This window comes from Varanus komodoensis, unplaced genomic scaffold, assembly GCF_004798865.1.
Source record: "Varanus komodoensis strain SLA01 unplaced genomic scaffold, ASM479886v1 scaffold59_1, whole genome shotgun sequence".
Taxonomy (NCBI): domain Eukaryota; kingdom Metazoa; phylum Chordata; class Lepidosauria; order Squamata; family Varanidae; genus Varanus; species Varanus komodoensis.
Genome location: NW_025336221.1, coordinates 1,705,397 through 1,720,671, shown reverse-complemented (window position 1 = coordinate 1,720,671; position 15,275 = coordinate 1,705,397). Strand labels below are relative to the sequence as shown.

General features: G+C 40.6%; 1 protein-coding gene across 12 annotated transcripts in view; it reads right to left on the bottom strand.

Moving 5' to 3' along the window:
* The window catches only part of CEP112 (centrosomal protein 112), a 289,816-nt gene that overhangs the window by 207,989 nt on the left and 66,552 nt on the right, over positions 1-15,275 (bottom strand). For 11 of the 12 annotated variants that reach the window (XR_006416568.1, XM_044449448.1, XM_044449444.1 and 8 more), the window contains 3 exons: positions 14,416-14,515; positions 5,425-5,543; positions 2,311-2,454 (listed from right to left, as the gene is read on the bottom strand). Coding sequence is in view for 11 of the 12 variants with exons in the window: in XM_044449448.1 (XP_044305383.1) it covers positions 2,311-2,454; positions 5,425-5,543; positions 14,416-14,515 (363 nt within the window). In the remaining variant the exon portion in view is untranslated. The remainder of the gene's footprint in view (positions 1-2,310; positions 2,455-5,424; positions 5,544-14,415; positions 14,516-15,275) is intronic. The other variant, XM_044449445.1, reaches the window with a different exon arrangement.

Genomic DNA, 15,275 nt, shown 5'->3' with positions numbered 1-15,275 from the left:
CATCTTCTAATAAAATGTCTAGCATTTATTAGCATTTCATACATTCAAGATGGTTACATTTCCTACATTCAATCAACTATTACAACATCCCAGTAATGAAGAGCAAGTATTACTAAAATAATAATATTTTGTCCACCTGCTGAATTCACTGCAAAGAAATGAAAGAAAGTTACACTTTTTCTCACCCTGCTTCTTCTGCTCCCTTTTTACTAGCTAGGTTTAGAAAACTGTGACCATGGCAAAGGCTAGAGCATGGGTGTGTATATTCAGGCCCCCCAAATAATCTTGGACTACAACTGCCATGTTCGCTAACCATTGGCCATTCTGATGGGCGCTGGGAAGTCTAGCTACAGGAAATCACATAAGAAGACAAAAGAAAATAAACAAACTGCTAAAAAGATACGTTAAGCTCTTTGTACAAAATATGATGCTTGAGGAACATAAGGCAGGTTCACACAACCTGCTAAGCCAAGCCAACAGAACTTCTTGGTGAAAACGCTGAAAATAAGCTATGCAGTGTGGGTTGTCTGAGGAATGCTATGTGCACAACTGACAACTGCAATCACTACAGTTTGTTTTTCCATTCTATCTCCCTGTCTTCCAGCTGGAATCACAACACCCTTCACAGCAAAATCGGTTTTGCCTTCCCCTCCATGTTCTGATTGCCACACCTTTTGGATTGTCTTTTTCTTAAACAATTTTTGGATCCTCAAAAATGTGCTATTGGGGTTTTATTTCTTTTTTGCTCCAGAAAATTATGTAAATGTGTGTATTTTTGCTGTTCTCAGCCTTTTCCAAGTACAAATTTATTGCTGTCCAATACATACAGGTAGTCTTGCCTGGTCCATTTTCATACTTAGTGGAAAAAGGGAGCAGAGAAGTGGAATAGTATCTGCTGTCAGCCTGTTTTTCCCTCTCCTTTTCCTTTTCAGCGGTTCAAAATGAATGCTCATAACTTGTTAACCTTGACTTTTCAGAGTCTTCTGCCAACCCCCTCACCCATTTCACATACTGTTTTGGGATAAAGCTGAAAACTGACAAGGTAAGACTGCATATTAATAATAATAATAATAATAATAATAATAATAATAATAATAATAATAAGCAAATTGCTCACAGTTGCTAGAGTCCAATTACCAAGTTATCATCAGAAAAACACAAAAAACACTTTTTATGGTAATGGCTGCCCAAAGAGCATGATGCTAATGGGCAGCTCTCAAACAAGTTTAATAAACAAATAAAAAGAGAAAAAACTAGAAAAGGTAGGCATACCAAAAATGGATAATACAATCCTACTGCTTTTGAGTGTTGAACCAACAGTTCACAGTACTGTCTACCTTGTTAACACTTCACTGAGTTTCCAGATATTTCAAAAAGGGAAAATATTGGCTTCCATACCTTGTCATGGCTTTTTCTCCATGTGTTTACTGTTGCAGTTACTGCAAGTCCCCAAAAGTTATTTTAAAAACCCCAAACCTAGAAATACTGTAGAGCCCTAACATTTCTTTTAAAACAAACAAAATATAGACAAACCGAGCAGTTGAGAAGTAAATGTAGAACAATTTTGCATAAACGTAAGAGTCAGGAAATAAAAAGGAGAAAAAAATTTGCACTTTTGTGGCAGGCACAGACATTTTCATTCTGTTTACTTCTCAACCATTAGATCTACAGACATTTTGCAGCTCAAAACATTGCACACAGGCACGAATGCACACCCTCCACTTACATAGGTAGCAGGCCAGAATGGAGCAAATGGGGCACCAACCACGTTTGCACTCCCTCCCCATGGAGCGCCATTCACTCCAAGCCATTCAACTGCTTTCTCAGGGTGGAACTGTCAGGAAACCACAGCAACCACATTAATTTTCTGGGCCTGAATTTTTTTTTTTTTTTTTTTTTTTTTTTGTTGAAGGGTGGTGAACCAGTGGCTCTCCCCTCAAAGTGTTACCTGGGCATTACTAGAGGCTGTCTCTAGTATGTGACTAGCTACACCTTTTGTCAGAGACATCTTATGTAACACCCACAGCACTTTTTCAAACACCCAAATATGCCCACAGGTTCAAAAAGGGTCTTTTAAATGTTCCTTCAGTAACGTCCATATTTTGAGTTCTATAAGAAGATTAACATACCTTTCAACCTGGCAATTTTTAGGCTTATTGCTATGATATGAAGAAATATTTAACTGTACTTCGCTTTCAAGTAAGGTTTTCTATAACAATATACTTCAAAAAAGATCAGCACTCTAATACACTTTTTCATGATATCTGAATCATGCAAATATACTTCTGGTAATCAGTTCATGAAACTTACAGTTGCTTTGGTTTGTGCCAAATATTCTGCTTCCATTTTACCTAGACGTCCATTTGTATCCTCTAGCAATTCCTGGATATTTTCTGTGTGCTTCTTCTGAAGATCAAACTTTTCCTTTTCCATTTCAGTCACAGCATTATGGAGCTATACACAAATTAAAGTAACAATGAACAATGGCTAAAACTGCAGCTGATATTTTTTTAAAAATTAAAATATGATTTCCACATGCACAGCATATTAGTACCATTTCCTATAATTTTCTTGGTATGGTTAAAAATATAGGAGGAAGAGAGGGGCTATACAGGAGAAATCACAGGAAGCATTTCCACCTTCCACTGCCTCAGACATTCTAGTCAACCATCCATTAGAGAGTTTAAGGGCAATATTGTGGCACAAGTATCACATGGAACTTAATTCTCTTGGTCAGGCAGATCAGGCCATCTGTTACCAAAAAAAAAGTTATAAACAAGGTATAACTAAATAAAAGTTATATCCACACACATAGTGGAACTATTTAGCCACTGTTACATAGTTAACAGGCTCTATGTGTCGCTGAATATTGAAGTTGAGAAAGCAATTTTCCTACAAGATGCAACTGCTCAGATGTTACTATGTTTCAGGCATCACTATGGGGTACTTAAAGAACATGTAAAAGTCATGAAAAACAAAATAGCTTCATGGGCAGAACCAGCACAGCAAGACAAATCTCAATCTGATTTAAAAATGTATGTCTAATTATAATGCTTTATACTTGCCTTGCCTCACTTGGTGCCTTCCAAATGTGTTATGCTACAAGTACCAATGACCCTTCTTGCTGAAGATGGTGGGCTCTGTATTCCAACAGATCCACAGAAGATCTCATTTGAGAAGTGTTGTTTGTATCTACCTTCTCGAATCTTGTGAAGCTGGGTTCTGTCAGAGGTCATGTCAAAGCTATAGTAGCTCACATTAACAGATGATTCCATTAATCCTTCCTTTTGTTTTTTAGCAAAACTCAACCAGTCCCTGCATAAGATGTTGGCCATAATCAGCGGTAATTAGGATGTAAGCCAAGCTTTGAAAAGCAGCACTGGAACATATTTCAAAACCAGAACAAGCACAGCTGTTCCATAGGTATGGAATTCTCAAACAGGGGAAGAGATACTCAAGAGTTTGGGAGAGTGATCCCACAACCTTCTTCTAGCCTTTCATTATAGAATTAAAGAGTTGCCTCCATGTCAGCTTTGAAAAGGGTCGGCTCTTGTCCTTATTGATTTTCGTTAAGAACATGCAACCAGCCATGATCAAAGGTCTATGAAGTCCAACATTCTGTTCATGCAGTGGCCAATAAGATGGCTACAGGAACCTCACAGCAAAACCTGAACGCTCCCTGCTTGTATTCACGAGTAAATAGCATACAGAGGCACACTACCTGATGCTGGCAGTAAATCACAGCCATCGTAACAAATACTCATTGACAGCTTTATTCAAGATGAAGTTGCCTAACTCCCTATTAAAATCTCTTAAGTTACTACATCGTACAGTAGAAACTTCCATAGTGTAAGTGCATGTTGTGTGAACAGACACTTCTTTTTACTTGACATAATTCTCCTACCACTGAGCTTCACAGAATGAAGGTTTTTGCATCCGAAAAAAGGTGGGACTGTTATGGGGGAGAACATGCCCCTAAGATCTGAAGGTTATGCATTTAAATGTGTTATAAGGATCACTATAAAACTATAATCTTCATTTATCTCTATAATTTTTCTTGGCAATCCACTCAGGAAGCATCTCATTGTTGTTTGAATAAATAAATGGAAAAATCTATTTCTGAAATACTTTGAATATATTTTCTTTTTCATATTGGAAGGTCTAGTACAAATTATAGAAACTAGAAAAAAAGAATGACAGGAACTGGAAGGCACTTCAGATTGCTCATATGATCCCTCAGTCATTTAGATTACTGCAATGCACTGTAAGTGCAGATACCTTTGAGAACAGTCCAGAAACTCCAACTGATCCAAAACAAGACAGCAAGACTGTTAATGGGGACTGGCTCATGAGAACATACTATGCCAATCCTCGTCCAGCTGCACTGCCTCCCAGCTGAAGTCCAGACCGGATTCAAAGTGCTAGTACTAACAGTCAAACCCTAAGCAGCTTGCGGCCAGGTTATCTGAAGGGTCAACTCATCCCCTATGTACCTACCCTGACCCTGAGGTCATCTTTGGGGGTCCTTCTCCAAAAGCCTTCCAAAATAAGTGAGGTAGGTGGCTACGAGGAGGGGGGCTTTTTAGTTGTGGCACCCTTGTTGTAAAATGAGTTTCCCAAGGAGGTGTGCCTGGTGCATTCCTTGTATTATTTTTGGCACCAGGTGCAGACCTTTTTATTCTCCCAGCATTTTAACAGTTTAAACTTTTCACTTCATTTTTAATATTTTAATCTGTACTGCTGCTATGCTTCTATGCTGACTAAATCACAATTGCAATTGTGGTTTTGTTGTTTTAAGTTAATGTTATCTTTTCTGTGTTTTTTGTCTGTGTGTCTGCATTTTAAATTTTTATTCATCTTTCTTAACTGCCCGGAGAGGCTCAATTATTGGGCAATATCAAGATGAAATAATAAAATAACATACATTTGAAAAAAATAAATAAATTGATACACAAACATATTATACCTGAGCAGCAGATCATGTTCAGCCTGAGATGCAACAAAACTAAATACAAGTTGATAAGGGTAAAATCTTATACATCTTTAAAAAGAAGTAAGCCCAACTCCCAGAACTCTCTAGCTAGCCATGGTAACTGGGGAATTCTGGGAGTTACAGAACTATTTTCTATCTAAGCTTGTGGCTCACACCCACCCTGAAAGATTTTCTTTGAGCTTATCGTTCATTCCCAAAATGATAAGCACCTTTAATTTGGAAAACAATTAGGAAAATGTAATATAGAATGGTTTAAAATATAATTTTCATTTATTAATGTTTTAATCAAATTTAAAATATTTAGGGAGTTGTAGGACATCTTTGTCTAAACATGTATAGGACTGCACCCTTAATTAACAGAAAAATCCCAATTACTCTAGCAGCAGACTGTATATTTTCCTACATTTTCAACAGTAAGTAATATCCATTACCCTTTTCTCCCACTCATTGTTCAGGGAATCTGTACTTTGTTCACATAACTTTTTTAGCTCCATGATTTGTTTTTCCTTAGCTTCTCTAATGACTTGTGATTCACGGACAAGCGTCTGAACTGTCAGAAAATAAAGAAAAGAGAAAAGAAAAAACAATACATGACATGACCTTCGGGTTATTCCATCTGGCAAAGGGATATAATCAGTGTTCCAACTGATCTCACTTCATTTAGAAGCACTATTTCATTTTAATGTGTGAAAACTCACCCTGATTGGATTTTTTTAAAAAACCTCTGAATGGTAAACAATGATCATTCCTTCAATGTATTTCTAGGCAATTTATCTCCTTAACTGTAATCATATAACTTCTCAAAGTTTTCAAAAGTTACTTTAATTATATTCAAGTTACATCTCTATTAGGGATTTCAACTTTTTTCTTGTTTATTAAAGGCCACATTATCATGTTAACAGCTGCTTTTGTTAAGTCTCCTCAATCTGAAAACTAGGCATATGAGAGGCTAGTACAAAGGGCTAGTACTAAAACATAAGACAATCCTTGAGAAAGGACAGGTTTGCTTACCTACAAATGCAGATCTTTGAATAGTCACCTCTGCATTCACATCTAATATGGACTCTGTGCCTTCATGGAGATTCACTAGCTGAGAAATTTTAGGTAGAAAACCCTCCACATATACCTTCCTGTATATGTCCCTAGTGGGTTTCCACCTATCCCTTTGGGTTCCTTATGGCTGACAATATATCCCCTCAGTGATCCAGAAACTGAGGGCAGTATTATTACCTGTATTGTCAGTACCACACAAACAACTTTTATTCCATTTCCAAAACTTGAGATTAACACTGAGGTGCGGATAGTGGGTGGCTGTATAAATGCAGATATAACCACTTAAGGAACTACAGCTACAAGTAGGCAACTGGTCTTTCTTCTTCATGATCTCTGTGCATCACACTTATGGGCAAGTAGCAAACTGTCACACTTACTGAATATGGGGTAGTATCATCAAAGAACCACAAAAGGCAGTCTCAGTCAATAATGAAAGTAGGTGACCTTGACCATGTAGCTGACAAGGAAACCACCCATCTGACAAGGAAACCCCTCTGCTGAGCACAGTAGAAGTAGTCACCCCACATATCCAGTGTGTTCTTATTGGTCCTGAGAGCGCCAACTCTGAGAAATCATGCGTCATCTCAGTCTGAACAACCCATGATGCAAGATGTTGTGATGAAATAGGTAAGATATGAATCTGTACCCATAACATATGAACAGATGGGCAGTTTTATGGAGAGGCTTTGTTCTAGCTTTATAGCTAGAACCTAAGCCAGAACTTATCTCACATTGAAAGAGCAAAGGGCCAGCTCCACTGGTGAGGTTGGGGAGGTAAAGGAATCCTGCATCATACCTTGGTTCAGATGGAAGTCAGAAAAGACCTTGACAAAGACGGATCAGGCCATAAAACCATGTCCATGTGAAAATCCATGGGGAATCTACTTGAAGTACACTCAGTTCACTGAATTACCAATATAAACACAATGAGAAAAATGACCTTCCAAAACAAGAGTCAATGATCAGTTGTTGCAAGAAGTTCAAAGGCTTTGATGTCAGTGCCTGTAGAACTATTGCCATACTCAGAAGCATTACTGCGGAATGCATGCTGGAGCAATGTTTCATCTTCCTTGGGGAAAACCAACAGAACAGATAGTGAGAAAAACAGAGAACTTTCTATGCAGACACGAGTGGTGAAAATTGCTGCCAAATAAACATAAAATGAGTACGTTCTCAGGCCATTATTGAATAAAGATAAGGAAAAAAGAGACACAGAAGAATTATTAGGATCCACCTTGGCCTTGAATGCAAAAGATGAAAGAATAAATCACTTGTAAGCATAGGCTGATTGTGTGGAGGGCTTCCTTGCTTTAAAAAAAGGATCAGTTCCAGAGCAAGAGTCTGAGGTATAATCATGGACAAAGTCTTCAAGCCACCAGATGCAGAGATGCCTAGGTGCTGCTAAAGTCAGGCAGTAGAATTTGTGAGGCTGAAAAGGGGGTCAAACCATTCCTGCTGTGGCAATCAAGACATAATCAGGATTAGATCCATTTCATCTGCTCAGTTTCATCAGGACATATGCAAATAGTGGAAACAATAGAAATGGGTAAAAAAGAATTCCCATCAAACAGTTTAGAAATGCATCACCTCAGGAGCCCTGACCACTTCCCATCCAACTGTAAAACACTGGCCATACTTAGTTGTCCTTCACTACCAATAGGTCTTTTCAAAGAGAAAATGCAGCACACACATAAGGTGCGATGACTGACTTAACAGGTCTATGATGGTATTGTTCATCCCCACAATATGTATTAATCTGAGGGTGATGTCCTGCTGAATAAATTAATGCCATATCTAAATCACAAGAGTCAAAAAGCAGGTCAAGGGTGCACCCCTTGCTTGTTGATATACTGGTAGTGTCAATGGCCACTTAATATGACAGCCCTTAAGTAATGCACAAAACATCCAAAGAAATCAGTTTTGTAGCTGTCACAACATTCAAAGATAAGCAACCCTAGCCACAGCCGCCACGAACACTGTAAAGTGGCGTTTGTATTTGGTAGGCGTTTGTCCAAGAGTAGCTGTATAGCTTGGCTGCTAGTGCTGCTCAAATCATGGGTCTGAGGTTGATATGCCCGGCCAATGGAAGAGTTGAGTATTGCTCCTATATATAAAGATTTCCATAAGTATAAGTGCCTGTTTGTCATAGTTGACTCAAAGTTCAAATGAATTTAAAAGGGGAATGGTACTAAGAATAGATTGGTTGAAGGTCTTGAACCTCTGGGGCAACAAGCAGGCAGTTGTCCAGCTAAGGATAAACACCTTCAAGTCAAAGGTGGGTCCAGTCCCACTATGTTCTTGGTTAATAGTCTAAGATCCACTGCCAAACCAAAGGGGAGGCCCTGAAACTGGTAGGCATTAGATCCAATGTTGAAATGCAGGTAGTGCTGGTTTATTCCATCCATTCCAATGTGAAGACAGAGATCCATCAACACCAACCCGTCTCCCTTATTTAATTCTATTTATATTCTGCCATTTTCCTTCCCAGAAACTCAAGGTGTTTTACGTAATTATCCTCCTCCTCTCAAACTTACGCTTGCAACAGCAACTCTGTGAGGTAGGTTGGGCTGAAAGTCTGCGTCTGGACCAAACTCACCAAGTGAGCTCCATGGCTGAATTCCAGTCCAGCATTCTTAACTAGCACAACACACTAGTCTCTTATGAAGGGGTTGACACTGAGATTAGTGTCATAATAAAGTTTAGGAGTTGACATTCCTGAAGTCCAAGATTGGACAATGTCCTCTATCCTAATTCAGCATCATGAAATGGCTAGAGTAGAAGCCATCTAGCTGCAAATTATTCAGAATAGGGATAGCTGCTTGTTTTCAAGAACAAAATGAACTTTCTGCCTTTGGAACTGGTGATGGAGAGGCAGAAAGAATGGTGCCTGTTCAAGTCAAGTCTGTAGATTATCCAGATGATGTTCAGGGCCCAGGCATCAGTTGCTATCACCTTTCATGTAGCAACAAAGGATAAAAGATGAGATCCAAACATAGGTGTAGAATAAAACATATCAGCCAAGACTGCAGGGTCAATGATATCATCACTCCTTGCCCTCTATTCTCTTAAGGTTCCCCACAGGGGTGTGTGGTAGGGATATGCAAGGAATCCATTTGGGCCGAGCTCCCCAGACTGTGGTCTGATTTGCAGTGGCCCTGAGTCAATGTTCCTGGCAAGCACTCCAAGCATTTGTGTGGTGCGTGCCAGGAACTGAGTTCCACATGATGCACAGACAGCACCCCTCTTCCGCACCTGGTGCTGCTAGCACTGCTGCACCAGGCAGACGATGATGGGTGGCTGAGGTTGCCAGGAATGATACCTGATGCAACCACTCACAGCATCCCTCTTACAAGTCCTGCAGTCACTCTTTGTTGCAGCTACCAGGAAAAGTTGCTGATTGCACAACCAGGGGTCCACAAGGACTCACAGATTTCCTTTTGGCTCACCTTGCTTTGCAATACTGGGCTGAGCACATGAGGAGATTCACAGATGCTAGAAGGGTGGATATCAAAAGAGTTTGTGTATATTACATAACCATATTATTTGTTACCATACTAACATCTCAGTAGTGAGGCACGTTATTGCTGAGAAAAGCAGTCAGGCTGACCATGGAGCCTGCCAAGAACACTTTGTTACTGTTACATGCTGTCAAGTCATATCTAACCTATGGCGACCCTATGAATGCATGAGCTCCACATGGTCCTGTCCTTGAATGTGCGGTTCAACTGTTGTAAATTCAAGGCTGTGAATTGTTTATGTAGTTGATCAATTTCATATTTGGCCAAGCCCAGGTTGCTGGAATGGTTGGGAAGTTTGATTTAGTCCCTTCCCATGCGCCACAGTCCTTGCATTCTGTGTGGTGCCTAAGTCATCATTAGTTTTTATTGATATGTTCAAATTTATAGGCAGCTGAATAACAACAGGTCTTTCCAAGTGGCAAACAACAAGATGCAAAGCTAATTTAATTACAATTTCTATGTGGGGTGGGGTGGGTGCGGGGGGAACCAACAGCAGGCATTAGAACAAATTACAATCAAGTCGTTAAAATCAGGTTTTAAAATACCTACAGAAAATGAGAGTTTCTGCCTGGGACCAAAATGATAGTAATGATGGTGCATGGTGGACATCACTATTTAAAAAAAAAAAAAAACATTCCGAAGGTGGGGGGCAACCGCTGAAAGGGCCCTTCTTCTAATCACCATCACTCTCACTTCCTTTAGGAATGGATCACTTCCCAGATTCCAGTGGGTGGGTGTATATGGGGAAAGGTGGTTCATCAAGTAAGCAGGTCCCAAGCCATTTAGGGCTCTGCATGCTAAAACAAGCACTTTAAATTGGGCCCAGGCTTCAATGGCAATCAGTTTAATTTATACAAAACATAATGGGCAATGGAGTTTGCTTGGGTGAAAAAAAGGAAGGCAGCCTCCTTTCTCCAGAATCTATACATATTTTCTAACTGGAGGTTGAAGTCATGGGAGAAGGGACTTTCCAAGGCTGCTGAACTGCCTGGAGTGAAGACAGAAGGAATGGGACTACAACTGATGCCAAAGCCTCAAACAACACTGCAGATCATGCATCCTCTGCAGTGGCTGTGGTTTCTCCAAACCCAATAACCAAGCAAACCCCTGAATTTGGTTGGAAAAGTGAGCCATGTTCTTGGATGGGGACATCCTGACAGAGAAGATACTAATGGAGTGACAGATAAGCATAATGTGAAATCCAATGAAGAATCTTAGACAGCAGATGATGGTGAAGAATCTGGCTTCTGGCTAGTGGGATGGGTGTTGGAAAGGATGGGTTTGTCAAGTATGCTGTATCAAGGTGATTAAACTAACTGAGGTGCTGAATTTCCAGGAAATGCCCATATTGAAGCCAGCATAATTTAAAAATATAAGAAAAGCCATGCAGCACCAGACCTATCTTCCATCTAGTCTAGCATTCCATTTACATGGTAGCAGGATCTCTCAAGCAGTATGAGTACAACAGCTCCCTTCTGTCCAAGTTCTCTAGCCACAGATGTACACGGACATACTGCCTGTGAACCCAGCACCTCACCATCAGGACTAGTAGCCCCTGACAACCTTCTCCATGAATCCTCCTTCTATAGTTGGCCAAATTGATGGCCATCACTACTTCCTGTGGTAGTGAATTCCATAGTTTAACTATGCACTGTAGAAGAAGCACTTCCTTTTATCTGTCCTGAATCTCCCACAAACCAGCTTCTAGTATTTGGAGTGGGCGGAGTGTTCAGAGCAATGTGGGAAAAGGATGTATGACACATCATCCCGCTGACAGTTTCAAATGGGAAGCAGATAATGTCTCATGCCTGGCTTTTACAGGAGCTCCTGCAAAGAAATGCAGCTCATACTAATAATCATGATCGTGAAAAATCCTCCAATCATAGCAATAGTAGAAGCAACAGGAAGGTAAATTCCATTATGAGTTACTTGTTCCAATTTGACATAGGTGAACAAGACCAGCCCCAGCAAGAGCAATAAACCCTGTTACCAAATCAAAACCATGATATGATGGGGAGATGCAATGGCAATACAGAGTGCTGAAGTCCCGCACCTGTGCCTTGGCCCCAAGGGGGAAAGGAGCTTGGACCTCTCCCTCAGATGCAGAGATGCCAGTATTAAGTCAAGAAGACTGTAACGTGAGAACTGCCGTATTCAAGAGTGGCAGAGGAGAGGGGACTGACACTAAACACGCTGCGGAGACTCGCACATTAGAATCTTTCTCCTCCTACATGTCAGAAGGCTTTGATGTCTTTGCCTTTTTAGATAATTTGATGGCCAAAGAGAGAGCCAAAGACCTACCTGGAGTTGGATGATAGGTCATTTCTTTGACCTTCACCCTCAAGGTCGAAGACATGGCAGAATGTGCCAGTGAGGGTGCTCAAGTTGATGCTGAAGCAGAAGTGAAATGTGAACAGTTTGGATGAACAGTTTTTAGCATCGTTTTCCAGCAACCATTCCAACAATTCTTAAATGCTTGCTTGCTAAATTCTTGGCAGTGAACAGGTATCTCCACTGCATGTTTTTCACCCATGCAGAACAGACAGAGGAAATGTCTATTTTTTGCTGGTAGCTTACTTCCACCATTTGATATACTTTGTAAATGCTGCCTTCAAGGCAGTAGAGACCGAAAGAAAAAAACAGTTATGTGAGACTACAAAATGCAACATTACAAAGTAGCAAAAAAACAGAAAGGAGGGGAAGTCTCAGAAAACCCATCACAGTCTGCACTGGACAAGATAAGCCTCCTTCAAAGCAAAGATCAGCAGTTGAAATCTGCTAGGGACATGCTTGGTATTGCACAGGATGCAGAAATTCTTCCCACCAAAAATTCTTCAGCTAGAGAAGCTACCTGAACAAGGTTCCACCCAGGCAGGGTACCCATGTGTGTGATGCACAAAGATCACAAAGAATTTCAAGATAAAATGAAATAAAGCACAAGTAGCATGACACCACTAACAACATGGCAGCAAAGTAGTATAAGGAAGAATAACTGGTAAATTCAAAGTCTGCTAGACTTGGACCAGCCAGAGCTGAAAGAGTACACAACTTTATCCACGTCTTCTTAGCTTTCTCCTAGCTTTTTATCTTTCTCTCCCAACAGTCTCAGGGGGAGAGAAAATGCAAAGCTGCTGTTATGAGAGGCATTCTCTGGGAAATGAAGGAGCTTTGGATCACCCACTCTTCCCTGGCCTGCCACTAGCACACCCCTTCTTGCCCTTAGCACTTGTTGGAAATGAAAGAGGCAGTCGTTCTTGGCACACATTCCAAGGACAGGGTGACACAGACTCTTTGGATGTGGAGGATGAGGCCTGGGAAATGAGGCCTCCAGACACAGAGGAGGCAGGAAAGCTTATGCTCGAGGCTTCAGCTGTTCAAGCAGGCCCTGAGAACCATCAAGCTCTGCAAGTGTCAGGAAGGGGCATGAGAAAGGAGCCAGAGGAATCTGGTACAACCCTTGAGTCCATGAAAGGGTGTCATGAGAGAAGAGCTAGTTGAGTAGAGGGGCTCCATACAGCTAGAAGGCTTGCCCATCTCCAGAGCGGCACTCCCAGAGGGATGGAGTCTGGGGTCATTCAAAAGGAGGGTTCGCAGAAATAATTTCTAGTTTGGGTTCAACAAACCACTCTGAACGCTCAGAGTCTCTTTCTTCACTGATGATAAGTCTGCTGGATGAACATTGGGCATTAGAGGTTTTGCCCAAGAACAGGGTTTTGCCAAAGAAATAATAGTCTTTATTAAGCAAGATAATTTATTATCTACTATTTTTTGCTTCATCGTCTTCATTGTTTCACAGAAGTCTCTGAGCTTGCACAAGGTAGTATGCTGAATCCTACCTACTGCCCAAAGCTCTCCTTATGAACTTGTCTGTGCCCTGACCATGGTGGAGCAGCACTGTGAAAATGGGCCTCCACTCCACCCACCAGATGCCTATTTGGGCTTCTTACTGGTATTGGTGCCAAGCCATGGGGACCATCTCTGTAAGGGAAAGTTGGTCCATTTGAACATCCCCTCCTGGGGCCTGTAAGTCCCCACTGTTCCCATAGGTGGTATGATCAGCATCCACCCTTGGGCTAATCTCTCCCACTGCTTCCCCAGCTGAGACCCAGGCCCTTGAGGCGCAGCTTGTGGCTGCACAGTCCCACAGGCAATTTTCTCCTCTGGATCTGAATCATTAAAAAATAGTATGGTTAACCTCCCGCCTGAGGTCTGACATTACATGCACATGACCAGTGTGCTGTTTCAAAAAAGAGAAAGGGGACCTAGCTTCTGGCAGCACCACTGGTACTCCACTCTCAAAGTAGGCATAGCGGTGGAGCTTTTCACCATCCTTCAGGAAGAACCTTCCTCTCTGCATATCCATGAAGTGTTATGGCCCCTGGGGGCACGTATGATTTCATGTGAATCCTAACTGGAGTCCAAGAGGGTTTCAGAGACCACACTGAAGAATTAAGCAAGGCACAGTTCAGAAAAACTAAAGGGTACCAAGGAAGGAACAAGTAGACAGATCAGGCAGATTCAGGACTGACAGAGGGTGTGGAGAATGAGAGCACAACAAAGAAAGAGATAGAAGAGCGAGCAAAGTCATGCTTGTTCAAAACAAGAACTTAAAGTTTAAGCAATAGCTGTTAACTAGGATGCCGGCAGCCTCTTCTTGCTTCTTTTTACAAGGTTTGCTGGGAAGCTAAAACCCAAGAAAGAGCAGGCGAGCACAAGCATCCTGCCTAGCAATCCAAGGCAGGATGGGTTGGAGGAACATTTACTAACGAAGACCTGAAAGCATGCCTCTAACTCTAGCGAGGATGAACATGATACCACTGAGGCCAGAATACTCTATTTATGCCACATCACCTTTTTTTTCAAGCTTTTGAATAGTTTCTTCGGCTTCACACTGTTTGGTTTTGTACAACGTCTTCAGTACCTCAATTTCATTATTTTTTCTGTCCAAAATCTGTAGTAGAAAATAAATGCTTTAAAAACTTAGGAAAGTGGATAAAGGAAACACCAACATCCAAATACAATATAAGGAGTACACAGGCAACAGGGTGAATTTTATATATTAAAAAGGTTCCATGAAGTATGCATTTCTCACATTCATAATAATTTAGAATGCTCTTTAGAACAACTAAATGCCACATAAGCAGAGAATTCACATTGTCAAAACAATACTTATTTTTAAACATTGGTACAATTTTAGTGTAAATGTCCTTTGTGAGAGAAAAACTGAAAAGGAGGGGAAATGTTGCACAAAAGACTGATTTTCAGAAGATTTATTTTCCCCAAGGCGTCAACATCCCTTCCCAATCATATAAAGAATTTGAAGTCTAACAAGTTCTGAAAAACAACTCTAAAAAGCGAGTGTAAGTATTATTGCTAAATGCTTTTTTAAAAAATCCTTTGGGATCCTAGCAAGAAAGGAATGTTCATGAACATAGTGAAGAAAATATTCAAGACTAAATGTTTTCTTGACAAAAGAACTAAAAAACTGGATATTCAGTCTGCAAACAAAAAAAGGAAGGAAGGAAGGATAGAAAACAAGCAAGCAAGCAAACGATTCTTCGTTAACTTTAGAATATCATAGGGTATCTCATCTAGAGACCCTGCTGTGTCAAGTCAAAACAAAATAACTTATTTCAAAGTAAAAGTAAAAGCAATAGCAATATTGTAGATTCTAAACTCTCTTTTGAGAGGACCTTTCCAGAATACAGTGC